Here is a 20,396-nt window from a genome sequence, read left to right as displayed (position 1 = left end):
GAGACATTGATAACAAGCTGCTTAGGGGCCAGATAAGAGACGTCCTTGGAATCCAGTGCAGCTTACGCAATTTAAAATGTCATGTTGGAAGAAAAGTTGGATATAAATACAAAACCCACTAAAATGTCCACCGAACTGTGCTGACCTTCATAGACTGAGGGTCTGACTCTGTATAAGGCAGCTTCATGTGCATAGAAGGTGCCATGTTCAGTCTGCGGCATCTCTAGCCAAAAGGACCAGGTGGGCAGTGCTGTGAAAGATGTCCACCTGATCCCCTGGAGGACCTCAGGCAGAGTAGACAGTAATGACCTCAAGAAACTGTACCAGGCAGCTTTATGCATTCGACATGTAACACCGGTTCTTTGCCACCTGCAGTAGTTTCCCAGGTTGCTGTGAATCCCGAATACCAGGAGTGCTGCTTCTGCTATTGCAAGCCACCCTGCAGTCACAGGCTGTGCTGCTCTCTTGCAAGAGCCTGTTCCTGGAATTAAGGTTGGTGGGTTCTGGATAAGATTTTTTGCAGCTCCTGCCCCCGTTTGTGGAGCTCCTTGCAGCTGGAAGCATGGCTGCCCCCATCTTTGGGTGCAGTCTTAAAAACCTGTTTCAGACCAACTTCAGAACAAACTGGTGTTTGTCCTGTGTTGCAGATTGCCAGTGGATAAATTGTTGCCATAATGTCTGCTGCTTTTAGGGTTGACTTGTTCCATATATTATTCTCTATCTCCTCTCATCTTGTGTTCTACTGTTAACCTTTTAGTGTAAATTTCCTTGGACAGCATAGGAGATAGGAAAGTGAGGTGCAGATTGCACAAAGAAAACTGGCCTGTACTGCTAGTGTGGCAGTTCTGGTGGTGGCCCCTTGCCTGTGGAATACCCACTCCCAAGGGAGACTGAGCAGACACTTTCTGATTAGCCATGAGAAACTCAGGGGCTTTTTTAAAAAAAAATTAGCTTTTAGGGGAGGGCCTGAAAATTCAGGATGCCACAAACTTTGAAGATGATGATATTGGATTTATATCCCGCCCTCCACTCCAAAGAGTCTCAGAGCAGCTCACAATCTCCTTTCCCTTCCTCCCCCACAACAGGCACCCTGTGAGGTAGATGAAGATATTGGATTTCTATCCCGCCCTCCACTCCGAAGAGTCTCAGAGCGGCTCACAACCTCCTTTCCCTTCCTCCCCCACAACAGACACCCTGTGAGGTAGATGAAGATATTGGATTAATATCCCGCTCTCCACTCCAAAGAGTCTCAGAGCGGCTCACAATCTCCTTTCCTTTCCTCCCCCACAATAGACACCCTGTGAGGTAGATGAAGATATTGGATTAATATCCCGCCCTCCACGCCAAAGAGTCTCAGAGTGGCTCACAATCTCCTTTCCCTTCCTCCCCCACAACAGACACCCTGTGAGGTAGATGAAGATATTGGATTTATATCCCACCCTCCACTCCGAAGAGTCTCAGAGCGGCTCACAATTTCCTTTCCCTTCCTCCCCCACAACAGACACCCTGTGAGGTAGATGAAGATATTGGATTAATATCCCGCTCTCCACTCCAAAGAGTCTCAGAGCGGCTCACAATCTCCTTTCCCTTCCTCCCCCACAATAGACACCCTGTGAGGTAGATGAAGATATTGGATTAATATCCCGCCCTCCACTCCAAAGAGTCTCAGAGTGGCTCACAATCTCCTTTCCCTTCCTCCCCCACAACAGACACCCTGTGAGGTAGATGAAGATATTGGATTTATATCCCACCCTCCACTCCGAAGAGTCTCAGAGCGGCTCACAATCTCCTTTATCTTCCTCCCCCACAATAGACACCCTGTGAGGTAGATGACGATATTGGATTAATATCCCGCTCTCCACTCCAAAGAGTCTCAGAGTGGCTCACAATCTCCTTTCCCTTCCTCCCCCACAATAGACACCCTGTGAGGTAGATGAAGATATTGGATTTATATCCCGCCCTCCACTCCGAAGAGTCTCAGAGCGGCTCACAATCTCCTTTCCCTTCCTTCCCCACAACAGACACCCTGTGAGGTGGGTGGGGCTGGAGAGGGCTCTCCCAGCAGCTGCCCTTTCAAGGACAACCTCTGCCAGAGCTCTGGCTGACCCAAGGCCATTCCAGCAGCTACAATTGGAGGAGTGGGGAATCAAATCCGGTTCTCCCAGATAAGAGTCCGCACACTTAACCACTACACCAAACTGGCTCTGAATGAGTTTGTCAGATGAGCTTAACATATTAGATGGGGAGCAATTATGACGAGTTGATTCCAAGATTCGTTTGCTGGTAAAGCAGATGTCCCAAACTCCTTAGAAACTAGTTGGCAGCTGTGCGGTAGTTTCCTTTGCTTCTTAAGCTGTACGATTTGGTTGATCTCTGGGCATACAAGCATGCTGTTGTGTTAGACATGTAGCCACCCAGTGAACTCTGGCAAATTGCTTGGCAAGTACTCAAATCTAATCATCGATCAGTTACAACTGGCTATTGTGATTTGATCCAAACCAGCAGGAGCCCAAACATCCCTACTAGAAACATTGGGTGTAACTGGAGGGGGGGGGTCAGGGTCTGAATGAGACTGCTGGTTTTAATCATGTTATCACCTGGTATTTAACGTTTCGACCTTTTGAACATCAGCTGCTGTGCAGACTTGAGAGCAAGAAGAGAGGCAAATTCCCCCTTGAACTCCAGTGAGTCTTGCCTCTTCTCAAGAGCAATTTGCTGAAGTGTGGACATCTATTAAAGTCTCCGAATCTCCCCCGAGTCCTCTTCCACATAGGCAGGCCTAGCAGCTTGGCTTTGCATTTTCTCCAGGGAGTCTGTTCTCTGCGCTTTGGAGACCAGGGCAGCCGTCCTGAGCCTGCTTCGGCGGGGAGGGCGGGATATAAATAAAATGATTGATTGATTGAGCTGCTTGGCTGTTGACGCAGGAAGTTCTCCAGTCATAGCTCATGTATTCGAAAGGACCTGTTAGCTAGTGAAAAGGAAACTTTCACTGTGGTTCAGTAATGTACTCCTCTAGTAAAACCAAAGTTTTTCATAAAACAGAATACAGATTATGCTTTGGATTCCAAGTGTTTGCAGAAGAAGGCAGTACTGCCAAAGCAGATTTATTTCCTTGTATTCCCCTCCCGCACTCCTGTGGGCTATGCTGCAATAGGTTTGACCCACCCACCCACCCCTGAAACCCACTGCAGTCTGGGAAAACAGGAGGAGGGAACTCTAGAGCAGGGCTTGACAAAGCCTAGGCTGTCTGTCACTCTGGCACCTAGAAATTTCATTGAGGTTGAAGCACAAAGGTTTCAGGGTTTCAGGGAAGGGAGAGAAAAAATAATGGAGGGGGAATGAGATCCTCCCCCAACCTTTTGTCAGAGCTTTAATAAAACTGTAAGACAGGGTGGCAAGATTTTTTTTTTTTGAGGGGGGGGGTAATAATTAGATTTTTTTTCCCCCAGTAAGAATAATTAGAACCAGTGTTAAAATACAAAAATCCTGTTGGCTGAAAAATGAGCTTGGCTACTAAATTTTTAGGCTGACTCCAAGAGCAAAGAAAATTTCTCAAAGCTTGCTCTAATGTGCATTCAGCCTGCCGCTTGTGGCTCTCTGGCTCAGCCCCGAAGATGAGATTTCTGGGGGTTTGTCTATATCTCCCAGATCGGCTGCTGCTTACTGTGACCTGCCCATGATAGCATAGAGCAGCCCTAAGATTCTGAATGACAAATGAAGTCTGTTCCTTACACCTGGTGTGGGCAGGCTTAAAGCACCTGCTTCAAGGAAAAAAATATAGAAATAATGCTGGTTGATATGTCAGTTTCTTGAAGTACAACATGTGCATTTAATTCAGTTTGATGTTCATTTCGGTGGTAATGAGGTAAAATGATGAAGCATTTGCTTGCTTTATGACCAACAAGTAGATTGTAGCAATTACCTCTTTTTTAAAAAAACCTTTAAGGATCAAAAATAATAGTGTGCTTAATGGAAGAAACTGCTTGAAACTTTTTCTCTTCCCGCTAGCTCCTCAGAATGGAACGGGTCAGGTGCTGAGGGATTATTGTGGACCCAGAGCGAGCTCCAAAAACTAAGAAGCGGCCTTCAGCTTTTCTGAGTGGAATTTTGGCGGCTGGACACACGGAGGCATCCAGAGAGAAGAGAAGGCCCAGACTCAACACTGACTTCCTGTCCAGAACAGCAGGGTGTGATTTTTGCCCTGAAATTATGGTGAGGGACAATGTGTAAACTCATTGTTTTACATTAGCGGTTAATAATAGAACAAGCGCCTATTGATACTTATTTTGCATTTTAATAAAAAATACTGGAAACCTATAAAAAGGAATATGGGATATTCTTTGTGTTCTACAATTTTGGAACCAGTTCAGAGCTTAATTACTTATTATGCACAATAAAGGTAAAGGTAGGCCCCTGTGCAAGCACCAGTCGTTTCCACCTCTGGGGTGACATTGCTTTCATGGCAGACTTTTTACAGGGTGGTTTGCCATTGCCTTCCCCAGTCATCTACACTTTCCCCCCAGCAAGCTGGGTACTCATTTGACCAACCTTGGAAGGATGGAAGGCTGAGTCAACCTTGAGCCGGCTACCTGAACCCAGCTTCTGCCAGGATCGAACTCAGGTTGTGAGCAGAGCTTAGGACTGCAGTACTGCAGCTTTACCACTCTGCACCACGGGGCTCTTAATTATGCACAATAGTGATGCTTAATGGTGAGTCTCTAGCCAGCCTATGAAGCCCCCCTAAATTTTGTTTCTGAAGGTCAGCAGACAAAATCAGCAAAAAAGGAATATTGTTAAGTTCTCTTGAATTTATAAAGGATTTTGAAATCTTGGGAGGGCACTGTCATCTGTAGCATGTGTTTCGAAACCTACTTCAACTAAAGCCTGTTAAGTGTTTTTTCCAAAAGTTGTAAAGAGAAATACACAAGACGATTTCAAAGGTGATGGAGTACGCAAATAATTTTATTGAATACTGAATACATTTACGTAAAGGCTGGGATATAAAACAGCGACGTCAACCTGGTATTCAGAATTGCACTAAGGAAGGGGGAGGAAAATAAAACGAACATTCCCGAAACCACCCTGGGGATGCAGCCATAGAAAAACTAATTTGTGTGCATCACTCAGCGCAAATGGTGGGCCTGAAGCACAAAATAAGACTGAGCCACACTAAACGGCCATGGCGGTGAATGATCGCTTGCATTCTTTCAGCATGAAAGGACAGCGGAACGGATGGCTGTGTGTGTACAAACCGCATGCCTATGGGAAAAGAGTGCCTTACTCTAAAATGTCCCACATGCTCACTAGGTCCTGCCCGACAAATGGGCAGGCCCCATGACCTTCGGGGAAGCAGGTTACTGCTGAAGCCCTGGCTGGGGCGGGCTACTCGTCAGAAGCGGCAGGTGGACGGATCCCTTGGGCAAGACGTCTGCCAAAGAAAGAACAACTCTCTGAACCCTTGGCTGTTCAGCGGCCCAGCACGTCTCGTAATTGCTTCGAATTAGCACTTCAAAACACAGTAACACATCTCTGGTCAGTTTTCTAAGCAGCAGTCACTTCCCTGCTCTCAAGTAGACTTTCCAACCACCTGCTCAGATGCACACCAGGGACAGACACACCTGTCAGAAAATTTGGCCCACTCACATTGGTGGGATCAGAGAGCTGCTGAGGTAATGTCCTATCTAGAAGAGATTTACTGAAGTATACCCCGCCCCCCTGCACAGGAGGCATGACAGGGAAACATGTACAAGTGGCTTGTTAGGAAAAGTCCATCATCTTCAGATCCCCCCCCCCCCACAAAGGCATAGGTTTTTCACATTAAGTAAAACTGGTTTCTGCCCCTCCCCGCCCCCGCAAGATGATGCTTTGGTAATTATATTAACCACTTTTATAAAACACTTTTTTTTAAAAGGCCGCATGCATGCCCATGCCAGTGGATGCCTCAAGCATGCATTTGGAAATCAAGCACTGCACAAAACAGACACACCACATGCTGGCCCTGACCAGCTCCACTTGCACATGGCCAACGGCAGTGGCCGCGGATCGTGGCGTGCATCGTCTGCAGCATCAAAAGGCACATCCAGCTAGTTCAATCAGCTCTGGATGAGCATCTCAAGACAGCTGCACCACTGGATTCTGCCGCGTGTGCACAAGCCAGCTTCTGCATACGCTTTGCTCTCACTGGATCAGGTCAATTGGCTTTAAAATCCATCGTCACTCTTTGTCATTGAGACTTACATTATATTTGGGTCAACCAAAAAACCCAAAGAGATCTTAGAATTTTTTAAATAACAATTAAACAGTAATGTTTAATTCTACAAATGAGGAAAGCAAACTACTGTAGCTCAATAATGCATCAACAGGAACAGTAGTCAAATAACAGGTACGAGCAAAAACCATACAAGGTAACAGTTACTATCTACAAAAGCACTTAACTTAATATCACATTCAAAGAAATGCCTTTTGGTGTTTTTCCAGACACAACTCAAGTCACCTAGCAAATGTCAGCACTTTCAGGAATAAATCACAGAAACACAAATTTCAAATTAATATTTGACAAGTGGGAGATCCCTGTTGTTTGGTCTCCACTGGGCCATTTAAAAACATATGCAGGTAGAGACTGTGAAGGTGTTTGTTACACAATTTTTAAAAGTTGAATACTCTCAAAAAGAGCATTTTAAAGCAAAGTCTGGTATTTACAGATGGGTAAAAGCGACTTTTTGTATCCCTTCTATGGTAGAAGCAATTCTGCCTTAAGAGATGAACGCAGTGAAATGTCAGTGTGTTTGAACGAGCATGAGCAAATACTTAGTAGAGAAAAGGGTTAACAGAAACATATCAAGATGCATAAACTGAACCAGGCATAAAAGTTTCTTGAAGGAAAATAAACGGCAGGGAGGCATGTGGAGGCTCCTAGAGTGTTTCATTCTCCCTGCCCTGTGAAACAGAAGCTTTGTGCGAAAAAAATATTGGGGGGACCATTTTAGGGAGAGGGGGGATCCCTCCTGGTTTAAGGAAGAGGCATATGCTACAGTTCTGGGGTGCCACGACCTCACGAAGAGCAATATTTCTTCTCAAGAACCCTCAAGAGAAAGACTTGGAAGAAACCCTCGATACATTAAGAACCTAATGGCAAGACGGTTACAAGAAAATATCGCCAATTAAAAGCTCATGCACTTGCTGACCGACTCCTCCCAAGTCCCTTGCCAGAGATTACCTTAAAACAGGAGCATAATGGAATACATCGGTTTTCATACACAGAAACACAAATCCATGCAAGAGAGTGAATAAATTTTGCACTGAACCAAAATCATACTGTAGCAATTCTCCGTTGAGAACAAAAGCAGGAACTACAGCAGTTTTAATGTTAACAGCTCTGAATATAAATATCGACATCTACCTTAATTTAACACTGATACGTTTTACAAAAAAAAAAAAAAAGAAATCCATTGCAAGAATGCATTCATTTAATAAATAGACTCAAGATAACTTATGCAGCATAGTGCCCTTAACCGTACACACTTTGTGCACGTTGTATTAATAAAGTGGATTCGAAAAGTTGTCTTTGTTCTTCTAGAAACTGTTAAGCGCCCATTTTTAAATAAAAAGATTCATAATCCTCCATGGGCTACTTTGGTGCGACACACAGTGTCGCAAACATAGTGATGAAAGTACAATATTGAAGCTAACCTAGAGATGGCTTTTTGTACATTTATTTTATACAATCAAGAAAGAGATACAATTTGTATCAACAAACAAAAGGTCATTTCTGGTTATTTGAGGCATTGCTCTCAGCTGCTTGAAGTAGAAAAGAACTGAACAAAAGAGATCGCATTCTGACAAGCTGGTTGAGAAATTTGACCCAAGAGTTTTAAAAAACAAAAACCCACCCAGATTTAAACGCCAAAGATATTGGCCATCACTGTGCATGATGGTGTACCAGTTAAAGCCCTGTGCCCTTTGCAAAGACTGGGTGCAACAGTCAGAGCTCTGGGTGATCGCCCCCAGCGAGGAATGCCACTTCTGCCACTCCGTTTTAGATTGTGTTGGACATCCTGAAATAGCCTCCATGCTAGGCAAAGGGAGTCCCCTGAGCCAGCCAACGTGATGTCATCTGCGACTGAATTTCAAAGGGCACGTCCAGACAGCTTTTTCCTGCACCGTTTCCTACAAGCAGGCTGGCAAAAGCGAATTGCTTTGGGCACCGGTCGATCAAAGCCTGCCCGTTTCAGTGAAGACAAATGAAGGCGGGTCCTGCAGATTCATTCTACATACAGGGTGCCTTCCCCAGGCGCAAAGAGTCCTCCCTTGATGCTCGAGGCTCAACGGGGGCTCCTTGCACTGGGAGAAAGCACTTAGCAGAAGAGATCCACACAGATCTAGCCCAGGCCACCTGCACAATTGGAACGATCACCACATACAGCAGCTAGTTGGATACCCCATCTCCTGCACCATCGGCCTCTCCACAGAACCGTCCAAAGTGTACACAAGTTGGCCCAAGACAAATGACCCTTCAGACAACTCAAACGCAGGATCCAATCTCTTGGGTTATGGTTTGTGTTGCTTCTGGGCCCCCGGGATTAACAAATGAGCGAATAATGGGGAAAGCAGCGTGCAAGCCCTTATCAAAACACCAGAAACAACCCTGACTGCAGCCTCACGTTCCGTGTGTTTCATAGTAAGAAACATTTAGGCAGTGTCACACCTTCTCATGAAGAAACAAAAGGCCGTAAAGTAGGCCTTCTCAACTTTCATGAAAAAAAACTACAGTAGAAGTCAACAAGTCCTAGCTCGAGACGTGTCGAGTTAGCAGTGGTTCAAAATGTTGAAATACACATGGATTTAAAAAGGGTGTCCCAGTCAGTGCAGCCTTTAAAAAGAAACACACACACCAAAAAAAGCCATCACTCTCACCAATGCCTCTCGGGGGGGGGGGGGGGGGACGCTCAGCTACAAGGCTGCCCACCCCTGAGCAAAATACCGGTTGGCACAAAGACTGGCAGCTTTTGGCCTGTCAGAAAGAGTTCCAGGAAGTTACATGCACACCTTTGCATGGATTTTAAAGTGCAAAACTGAAGCAATCTGGCAGGAAGCAAAAGCTCTTAGCCTCCTTTTCCAGCTCAGCCTGCTTTGAAACATCATCCGAAACAGGCTGCGATTCGGGGGGGGGGGGGGGGGCACCTAATTTGCTTATTCACACATGAGCATCCATTAGGCACAACCGTTTTTGGTATGCTTTGGGTCAAAACACCCACAGCTTTTAGCAGAATTTAAACCAGAGAAGTTACAACTTCACCAGGTTGTAATTGGTAGTTGAATCTTCATCTATAGCGAGTTGGCTCCTGAAATCAGACGCTCAATCCATAACTTTCAAGAGGGCAAACCGTCACCTGTATAAAGATAGCTGACGATCATTTTACTCGCTATTTGCTACGATTGTTCGTGCCCTGAAGAGCACCAGCTATAACTACCTAGCTGCCCCAGTGCTGCCATTGTGCACCCTCCCCACTCCCCCCCAGACATTAACTGTCCCTTTATTCCTTTTCAGGTGAGGCAACACTTCTTGTGAGTAGCAGAAAATTCCCACTGTGCACAAGGCGGATTCTCCCATGTCAGAACAGTGATCTGGGTAGCCCCTACGTACCCAAAAGCATCAATGCACACTGGAGCCTGTGGGTTAGTGAGCAGTTGCTCTTCAGGACACATTGCGGACACATTCCTGTCACCTGACTGGGCTTGTGTTGTTGTAGCTCTTTGAAGACGAATCCCTGACAGGCCAAATAACTCTCTGTGAGGATTTTTCAAGTGATCGAGGCTTATTTTAAAAACGCCCAATTTGCTACAAAGCAACATGGCAGTTAATACTGAAACTATACACTGACTCATGCAATATAATTGCTAATAGTTTTGAACGATCTGTCTCAGACATACCAACATCTGACCTTTCGAATTCAATAATGATACATCCATGCATAAGGTATGCACTTCCTGTAAAATGCCTTTTTAAAAATCCCCACTTTAAAAATCCCTTTTAAATACTTCTATTTATAGCACAATCTGATTTTACAGAATGCTTCACACATATATTAAATATAATCGATACAACAATATACACAGCTGTATGCCGCAGTTAGAAAATATTTACAAAATCAAGTCTATCTTCTGGATTGTGGAGATCTCCTCCCAAATAATTGCACTGCATGTTCGTTATTTATCTTTCAGAATCCAAAGAGAAGCTCAAAAAAAAAAAAACCCACACCCCCATGTTCCTTTTAACGCCCCGTTCTCAATTTGGCAACAATCATAGCTGCCAACTGCTGTGCGTCTGTCATGTGAGGATTCTTCTCCATTACAGAGAGGACCACACTTGCAGGGAAAATGTTGCAGAGATTTTTGTAGGTTTGATACTGATGCTCTGGGATAATGTGGGGCTCTTGGGGCTCCCCGCAGACTCCCACCCAAGGATTCCTCCACAGCTGCTCCATCTTCTCAGGCATGCTCCTCACCATCACGGGCTCATAGCACGGCTGCATGAGGTTGCTGCTCAGGGGGGACGAATGGTAACCGTAGGTGTCAGTTGCACAGGGCAGGGGGTCCCAGCTGGCGTGCTGCTCTCGACAGAGGGGTGGCCTTTTTTGTCGAGTGGGATGACTTTCATAAAGCCGAGAGTCAGAAATACTGTCCATCCTCGTCATGACAAGAGCACGGCTTGGCTGGGCAGTGGCTGACGGGTGAACATTCTGGGGTACCGGATAGTCTCCTGGGCAACTGGATCGTGCGCCAACAACTGGGTGTTGGACATGCAGTGCTAAGTGGGAAGCCGAATGTTTGCGAGGAAGATGCTTTGTCCCTTCGGTACCATAGCTCTGAACTCTGGTTAAGTTCTCGTGGTAGGCGTGGGAGAATGGCTGAAGATGGCTTTGTGGGGGGAGTCGATGAACCTTAACACTATCTTCGGGATTTGCATCTCCTACGCCTAGGTACAAGTCAGTATAAGAGGAATAAGCATCATTACTCGTATGGCTTAAGCAACTGTCTGGACAGGGGCTAGAATTCCTTGAGTAGATACCTTGGTCTAGATCAGCCCCATAATAATCTGCATTATGCATGCTGCTAATACTCAAATTGGAGAAGTCACTGAGCATGGAATAATACCCATGATCTCCTAAAGACTCGTATTTTGGGTACTGTTCTGTGTAGTTGATGGAAGTGCCATGGCTATTGGTCACCAAGATGGGAGGGTACTGGACACTGGCCATGTGCTCCAGTGATGACTTTTGATGGGTGAACTGAGATGATCCTGGAACAGGGCTACTTGCTGACCGGGTATTTAATGCCCCAACAGCATGGCTTTTAGAAGGCGGAATGGTGGGTACACTCAATGCAGAAACAAGGGAAGGAACAGAGTTGGCCTCTGACTTCCGGGTCATCAACAGCCTGTCCTCGGGTTCCACAGGCACAGAACGGATGCTTGGATCCGACTGACGTTTCGGAGCGATGCGCTTCACTTCTGAATGGATCTCTCCTTTGGAAAGAGAGGTCCCCGTGCCACATTTAGCCAAAGCTCCTTCACTCATAGTCTTCACAGCGGATAATTTGGCACTGATGCGAAGCTCATCGGCTACGGACCTCAGGGGCTGGTTTGCTCGTTCAGGATGGTAATATTTGCATTTGTGTCCATAGGTGCATTTTTTCCCTGTAAAAAGACTTCGCGGATTAGATCGAGATCCTTTATAAGAGATTTGTGATAATACCACTAAGAGAATTTGGTTTAGTTGGCCCCCTGAACATGAATGGAGAAAAATAAAGAGTGGGCATTCAGGATACTGGGGGGTTCATAACAGTGCCATCCTAAGCCATGGAATCAATGAAGTTAGAAAGAAGTTACTCTGTTTAGGATGACACTGCAAATACCCCAGAAGACAGGCAAGTGCCCTCATTCTTCTTGGCAAGAAAACTCCATGACTGTGTTTCTCAAATAGCGCGCCCTTGTACCAAAATCGGCAAGCTACTTGTGAGCAAGGGCAGTTGCTGGGGGAAGGGAGAATCTAAGACAAAACCCCCACTGGGCTTGTACACTACTTCCCCCTGGGAAACACCTAAAAAAGCTGTGTGACTCTATTATAGTATGGGGAAAGATCCAATTTAACAAATCAATGGCTGCTCTAATTTCCATGCAACAGTTACAAGATTCAGTAATTCACCAGTATACACTGAGCACTTCCATATTTTTGTCACAATGTTATTCTGTGCTTGTTTCTAGAACACAGGGTCCTTCAGACCCATGCATCTTTTATGTATAGTACATAGTTGAATGCAGAGGTTATTTTAGGGTCATCACTATACACTTCTATTTCTGTATTATGAGCAATGATCTTTATTCCTTTTCTTTATACTGGGGCTATCATAAAATACAGCTCAACTGGGGATCTTTCACTGGGGACTGCTTCCAAAGGCCATCTAAGAGCCTCTCTCTTCCAGTCAGGCTTCGGGGGATGCTGCCCCTTCCTTCCACCCCATCAGCCTGCTGCGCTCTTCATGCTTCTCATCATAGACACATGTGTGTTATTTTTAAAAAGAGAGAGAGAGACATGCTCACACCATCTCTCAAAATCTTCCAAGTCCTAAAGACTTACCGTAGGGACATGGCTGCTTTTTGTGTTCTGGAATAACAGGCTTTTTCCTTAAGAAATTCTCAAGGCTGGGGCCATGCCTTCCTAACGGGTCATCAGGAGGCATAAACCTAGTGAAAAGTAGACAGGCAAAGGTTATCAGCTGGTGGGCAAATAAGGATAATCCCAAAAATATACAGGCTACAGTGTCAATAGGACAAACTAGAAAAATCGTCGAAGTAAATGGTTTAAAACAACCACCGCTATTTACTGTAGTTCAATAAAGTGTAATATACATGTACAATGTTCATAATCAAGTATCATATACAATACAATTAAATGACAATTTATAACAATTCGGGTCATTCTGTAGAAAAACAGGTGCCGGAGCTCATTAGCACAACTCATTTACATAACTCATTTGCATATGCCATGCACCCCTGACATCACCAGATGGTGTACTAAATTATATCAGCTCAGCGTCTACCTTCAAATGCTTCTTGTCATAATAAAACCTGACTCCCATCATACTTTTTAAATTACTTCCTCCTATGTGGCCACAGTGGCATGATGAAGATTTCCACGTCTGCTTTATATGTTTTGGTTATTTTCCCATTTTTTTTGCGGAGAAAAAATATTAGAAAGTTTGTCAAATTTCAAAGTATAGCAAAATTCCCACAGGGGTTTGAACAATGGAGCCCCAGAAGCAAGTATTGTTGGGCGGGGGAGGCGGGGGAGGAAGAAAGCACAGTAAAATTTACGAGGTTCTGGAGCTCTGCTCCTGTGAGTTCTTGTCCAAAATGAGACCTGGCTACTGTTCTGGAATTCTGTTTTGACTCTGTCACTTTAAAAGTTATACAGCCCAAGCTTGAATTAAGAGCTGGATGGAGATTGTTTGAAGGTTGATCCATGTATGAATTGTATCTCTCTGTGGTTCTGAGAAGAATATTTGCATTGCAAAGATGGACTGAGTTAACAAAGACATACGAAGCTGTCTGTAAGTTTCAAAAGGACGAATTCTCTCTCTCTCTCGTTTATATTCCGTGGATTCTCTTATCTGCTCATCTGTTCTCACTGCTCTATAAGGAACAGACTTTGCTAAAGGAAGCGATTGAAGCTTAGATGCCCATATGAAAATTGGGACAAAAATGTGATCTTGTTTAAGCTCCCTTTATACAAGGTTGGGGCTGTATAACTTTTAGAGACAGAGTCAAAATGGAATTACAGAACAGTAGCTATTATAAATTGTCATTTAATTGTATTGTGTGTGATCCTTGATTATGAACATTGTACATGTATGTGGTAGTATATTACACTTTATTGAACTACAGTAAATTTATTTATTTATTTATTTTATGATTTATATCCCGCCCTTCCCACCAAGTGGCTCAGGGCGGCTAAATGGTGGTGGTGTGAAGTTTTGCCAGTTACTGACCCCAGTCAACTGAGCACATGTGAAAATAATCAGAAGTTGATTGGAGATCAATACAGAGCAACAGACCTGCATGCTGTGAAGCCATTGCTGAGAATGGGGTAACTTACAAACAGAACCAATAATATAACAAGCAGAAAAGGTGCACAAGCTAAAGCCAACCCCTGTCCATTAAGGTCCCCAGGATTAGGCGTATAACATAGAGAGTCTCTTCCCGGTGCTCAAGGTCATCTGGTCAGAGCCAGATGTTGCCACAGCTACCAGATAACAATTCCACTGCCAAAGTCTTCCTCCTGCGCATCTTGTGAAAAGTTACCAGCAAGTGAAATGCCAAAGCAAGCACAGATTGATATCTGGATATAGTTTTTTATTAAGCAAGCAAGCAAACAAACAAATAATAAAAAGAAACAAATACATCCAAAACAACAATAAGCGAAAAGATAATAAAACACAATAGAACACAATAGAACACAATAGGGAATACACAACAATACAATTGAAAAGAAAAACCACTACAACTACAAACTCATTCACACTAAGGAATGGAGAGGATTAATAAACTTCTGTTACTCCAAATCAACACCTTTACTTTTTACCCACTTATATATGGGATCCCATTCCTCCTGGCATTTTTGCACATTGCCATCTCTTAATCTTATGGACATTAAATCAGATTCTGCGGCATCTAACAGTTTGGTAATGAATTCCTCTCTGTTGGGGATTTTATTGGTCTTCCAATACTTAGCATAAAGTATTCTGGCAACAGTAACTATGTATAGTAATAGTTTTAGTTTTGTCGTAGGAAAGTTTTGTCTACAAATATTCAAGAGGTATAGTTCTGGTACATGACTAATTTTTATTTTCAAGATTTTTTGTGCCCAAATATTGACTTGGGCAGCACAGATTGAGACATGTTTGAGCAAGGGAGAAAATGAATACAAAGTCCAGGTTATGAGGGTATAACATAGGGTTGTAATACAGTGCAAAGAAATAAGAATGACTGAATATGAATGAGCACCTCAATACAGCACAACCATCTGACACTCTGACCCAATTGTCAGGGAACCCGACAGGTGGTTGTTTTAAACCATTTCACTTTCGTGATTTTTCCAGTGTGCAAATAAGGGGCTGCTATCAGGAAGAAGGCTGGTTTTATACTCTGCCCTTCGCTACCTGAAGGAGTCTCAGAGTGCCTTCCAATCGCCTTCCCTTCCTCTCCCCACAACAGACACCCTGTGGAGGAGTGGGGAATCAAGCCCAGTTCTCTAGATTAGAGTCTGCTGTTCTTAGTCGCTACACCAAACTGGGTCTCACTAGCGGGAATGGGCACAAAGGGCTTCCGGTATTCAAATGCTAAGATTAGAAATCCCACTCGTGAAAAAGGAAACCTACTTGTCATTCACAAAAGAATACATCAGCAGCCGTTCCTCAATGAATTTCTTCCATTCTGGCTTTTCGTTCTGAAGGTCACGGTAATTATCGTTGGACACGATGATGCCATCAGAGTCATAAGCCAGTTTCACTATGAAGCGATCGTCGTAGCAGACTACTCTTCTGCCTTGAACTCGTCGCGATGGTGTGAAGACAAGGATTTTCTCCTTCTCCAGTTTGTGTAAAATTTCTTGATCTGCAAAAATTTACGTTTGTACAAGAACCTTTCAAAACCAAGATGCCCTGATAAGGAAGATGCCATTCTTAGCAACTCTGTTGCTGGAACAGACAGAAGGAAGTCTTGACCAACATTATTTGGCTCAGTCTTGGGCCACAACCTTTCACCAAAGGATTTCAAAGGTATTTTCCTCAGTGTGTGCCTTTCACATCACATAGCGTGCCCTGCCTTCACTATCACTATACTTTCTTTGCCATCTTTAAGGCTGACAGTGATACCTGCCTAGTTATGAAAACCTAACATGAACACATGAAGGTGCCTTCTACTGAATCGGACCCCTGGTCCATCCAAGTCAGTCTTGTCTATTCAGACTGGCAGCGGCTCTCCAGAGTCTTATGTAGAGGTTTTTCACATCACTCACTACTCATCCTTTTACGTAGAGGGGCCAGGGATTGAATTTGAGACCTTCTGCATGCCGAACAGATGCTCTACAGATAAGCCATAGGAGGGATGTCAATTTACATCAATCCTACTTTAAAGTCTCACCAGGTGAGACAAATAATTTAAGATACAATTGCAAGAGAGCCACAAGGGGCCTCTGTATGATATATGCTATCACTCTAACAATTTTTAAGGAGACAATGGAGAAGCCAGTGTCTCTTAAGTCTGTAAAATGAGAATCATTCCAAGTTTCACAGATGAAAATGCATGTGGAGTGTGCTGGGGAGATCAGTGCAAGAAACCCTTCTGGAGAAGAAGGATCCTGGCATTCTGCAAAGGCAACAGCCTCACATATAGTGCCCATATAGTGCTCTACAGCCCATGAAAACTTGGAAGGGAATGTTCACTGGTCTCTCTGCAATATACTTTATCTTCCCTGCACCACAAAATCCAGCTAACTTGCACACACAGTTGGTAGGCCTGAAGAAAGCAGTCACCTGCCTCACTAAGTGACTTTTCTTGGCCCTTGCAACCATTTCACAGTTCAAACATTCATTTGGTACCCAAGTCTACTGAAGCTACATATACACATACATATCCCAAGTGATGGGATTTATAGTGTCACAAAGAGTATGAATGCTCTTTAAAAAAAAAAAAAGGACTGCCACTGCAACAGGGAACACGAGTGACCTCCACAGCTGTATTCTTGGTAACAGCAACTGTTTTGCCAGTTGAAAAAACAAGCCTGCGTTTGGGCTGCTACCTGTAATTGGTGCATCTGGTCGAGATTGTTCTTTCCTCCATGCAGGCACAAACACGGTAATATCTTTGTGACCTTTTTCCAGAAACCAGTCAACAGCGAGCTGAATCCCCCGACAGGAAAATCCTTCTTTATTCCCGTGACTGAAAAAGAGAGCACGGTATTTTAGAGGTCACTGCTATGAACATAGGAAGCTGCCTTATACTGAATCAGACCCTCGGTCCATCAAAGTCAGTATTGTCTACTCAGACTGGCAGCGGCTCTCCAGGGTCTCAAACTGAGGTTTTTCACACCTATTTGCCTGGACCCTTTTAGTTGGAGATGCCGGGGATCGAACCTGGGACCTTCTGCTTACCAAGCAGATGCTCTACCACTGAGCCACCGTCCCTCCCCATGTTATGAAGGTCTGCGGTGCTATTTGCTTCCTAATGTATCCGAAAACCAGAGAAAGGAAATGCATTATAAGGAACAATCAAATAAATTTGGAGGGGGGAGGGGAAAAGCCTAGCCTCCATTTTCAACCAACGCTTTGATGTAATGAGTTCCAGCTAGATCTGAATATAAACTGGCTGCTGAGTGAATGGTTTGCAACATTTATATCGCTTTCTAGATCTGTTGCACATAGCAAAATACACCTGATTAGAGTATGAATTAAATATCAATTATTTGCTTAAAGCCATTAATGCCAATTGTTCCCCTTTGGAAAAGTTAAAAATAAATAAATATGATGTCAAAAACGTTGTTCCTATCACTCTCCGAGGGAGGGCAGATGCACAATACACTGCACACCAATTTTTTATTGCCAAACTGGAAAAGCGCTTTCAGTGCTGCATTCTTAAAATATATCTAGCTGAATAACAAACGTATCATTTATAATTCCTTATATGTCAGGCATTGCATAGCCACACAGATGAGCAACAATGCAACGCATCTCAAGGTAGTGACAGTGCAGATGAAGTCACACTACTTCTTGAAACCAAGAAGCTTCCAAAGCAGTTTGTGAGACAAAGCACTAAACTCACTTTTTTTTCCCAACACAGCTCTCACAATTGCCCTTTAAGAGGGCACCCCTCAATTTTACCCCCGTTTCAAGCAGAAAACCTCTCTTTCAATGAATAAACTTAATGAACAAAATCTACTGTGATGGTGGCCTCTATCTGAATCATTTACATGCAGGGGCAGCCCAGTGTTTCTTCAAAGTACCGTCATGCTGCCAAACTACCTCATTGCCACGTTGCTGCCATCAATGACAATCGGTCTCAAGTTGTCCGAGCTGTCCACCACTTCATCTTCCAGAGACAGTTCAGGGCTAGCTGACTCCTTCGTCCCAGGACCAGTGCTGCTGGCAGTACTTCCAGTACTGCCTTGTCCTTCACTCTCAGCCTTGTTTCCAAGTCTCACCAGTTCTGCTAAAATGTCATTGATGAGCGCATCAGGCCCCAGCTTGTTCAACACAGCTTGGATCTGATCTCCAGCATACCCCAGCTTTAAAGCAAAGTCGATCTTAGACTGATATTCCTTGTTCAAGTTGGCTTTGTTCTCTTCCAACTTCAAATCCTGAAGGAGGCTGCTCTGTGAAAAACTGGGGCGATCCAGGCAGGGAGAGCGGCAGAGCTGCCGATGAGGCTTGTGAGAAATCTCTTTCTCCCTCCAGTGGGCGTTGCTGGGGCTGTTCCTGAAGCTCGGCTGTTCCGGCTCACTTTCTGAACTGGTCCATTCCTCAGACTCAGCACTGCAATCCCCGCCGTCCTGTTCCAGAGGCGTCTCTTCCGGGCGATGCCTCTTCTCCATTTTCAACCTTTCCACCATAGACCAGGCCGTCATCACGTTCAGCTTCAAGCCAGATACTCCTAAATCGGTCTCACTTCCACAACAGCCTGAGGCGGGTACTCTGCAGCATCGCGATGGCTACTTCCAAGGCTGGGTTTCATTGGTGGCGCATAAAAGCCAACCGTATGTTCTTCTAGAGGGGGAAAAGACACAACACACGGAATTAAACTTTGTGCAAAATGATTTCCTGCAAAATATATGTTTACAATAGGTGTTTTATTTCATTTCATTACACCCAAGTTTGCAATTCTCGTCCCAGGAAATTAGATTCCCTTCTCCTCGCTCCCCGCAACAACTGCATTTAAGGTAGCGATGACTATTATACCTGTGCCGCCTACAGAGCGAATTCACTGCCAAGGTTAATGCACCATCAAGCAGCTGCCTGTCACAACCGCTGCTGAGAATTGAAGATGTTGGGGCCAAGCCAGAAGAAGTCAGTTGTAGTTCAGTCTTACAGAAATCAATAGGCTGAGTTAGTCATGATGACTAACTGAAATAATTCACTTTTGGGGAATGGGGAGCTGCGAGGTCTGCTAAACAAAGAGGAGACTTGTGGGCTCTAGTCTGGTTCACGTTTGCTGCCACAGATGAACACAGCTCCCCTCGACTGACAACTGCAGGTTGATACCCCGCCCTTCTCTCTGAATCAGAGACTCAGAGCGGCTCACAATCTCCTTTATCTTCCTTCCCCACAACAGACACCCTGTGAGGTGGGTGGGGCTGAGAGCAACTGCCCTTTCAAGGACAACTCCAGCAAGAGCTATGGCCGACCCAAGGCCATTCCAGCAGGTGCAAGTGGAGGAGTGGGGAATCAAACCCAGTTCTCCCAGATAAGAGTCCGCACACTTAACCACTACACCAAACTGGCTCTGTTTAATTCTCAGCAGCAGCTCCCCTCCTGGAACAATGTTTTGCACTGATGAGCACTGTCAAGCACAGAGCTCAGGACATGCTACCTTGAAAGTCTGTCCCATTCCAACCAGAAGGCATGCACACAATCCAGCTTGAACAATGTGCCTGCTGGCCATGACTTCTATGCCTGCACCTTGTGCAGTTTTATCTTATTTCAAAACTCTTACTAAATAGCCAGGCTAAAGGCTGATCCCTATATTACAGTCCACAATTGTCCCAATGCAAGGAAAGATATCGGTGTGGCTATTTGTTTCTTTTATTGAAGAAGAAGAAGATATTGGATTTATATCCCGCCCTCCACTCCGAAGAGTCTCAGAGCGGCTCACGATCTCCTTTCCCTTCCTCACCCACAACAGACACCCTGTGAGGTAGATGAAGATATTGGATTTATATCCCGCCCTCCACTCCGAAGAGTCTCAGAGCGGCTCACAATCTCCTTTACCTTCCTCCCCCACAACAGACACCCTGTGAGGTAGATGAAGATATTGGATTTATATCCTGCCCTCCACTCTGAAGAGTCTCAGAGCAGCTCACAATCTCCTTTCCCTTCCTCCCCCACAACAGACACCCTGTGAGGTGGGTGGGGCTGGAGAGGGCTTTTATACTCTGCCTTTCTCAAAGTGGCTGACAACGTTGTCCTCCCTCCCTCCAATTAATTCTCATAACAACCCTCTGAGATAGGATGGTCTGAGAGTATGTAACTGGCCCAAGGCCACCCAGCAAGTTCCCAGGGGAGAGCAGGGATTCTAATTTTGGTTTCCCAGATCGCAGGGCAACACTGTTCAACAACACTCCACATTG

At 44.7% G+C, this 20,396-nt stretch overlaps 2 protein-coding genes across 2 annotated transcripts in view; one reads left to right on the top strand and one right to left on the bottom strand.

The window, feature by feature from the left end:
* LAS1L (LAS1 like ribosome biogenesis factor) overlaps positions 1-4,323 on the top strand; it is a 51,462-nt gene extending 47,139 nt beyond the window's left edge. Inside the window, 1 exon segment of the mRNA XM_060249984.1 lies at positions 4,009-4,323. Coding sequence (XP_060105967.1) covers positions 4,009-4,099 — 91 coding nt within the window. The 3' untranslated portion in view covers positions 4,100-4,323.
* A 5,942-nt stretch (positions 4,324-10,265) lies between these two features.
* ZC3H12B (zinc finger CCCH-type containing 12B) overlaps positions 10,266-20,396 on the bottom strand; it is a 70,228-nt gene continuing 60,097 nt past the window's right edge. Inside the window, exons 2-6 of the mRNA XM_060249624.1 lie at positions 18,076-18,816; positions 16,857-16,996; positions 15,436-15,670; positions 12,636-12,742; positions 10,266-11,695 (exon numbers count right to left, since the gene is read on the bottom strand). Coding sequence (XP_060105607.1) covers positions 10,272-11,695; positions 12,636-12,742; positions 15,436-15,670; positions 16,857-16,996; positions 18,076-18,677 — 2,508 coding nt within the window. The 5' untranslated portion in view covers positions 18,678-18,816 and the 3' untranslated portion in view covers positions 10,266-10,271. The remainder of the gene's footprint in view (positions 11,696-12,635; positions 12,743-15,435; positions 15,671-16,856; positions 16,997-18,075; positions 18,817-20,396) is intronic.

The sequence above is a fragment of the Heteronotia binoei genome, chromosome 11, assembly GCF_032191835.1.
Source record: "Heteronotia binoei isolate CCM8104 ecotype False Entrance Well chromosome 11, APGP_CSIRO_Hbin_v1, whole genome shotgun sequence".
NCBI lineage: Eukaryota > Metazoa > Chordata > Lepidosauria > Squamata > Gekkonidae > Heteronotia > Heteronotia binoei.
Note: the sequence above shows the minus strand (reverse complement) of the source record. Positions and strands in the feature narration are given on the sequence as shown.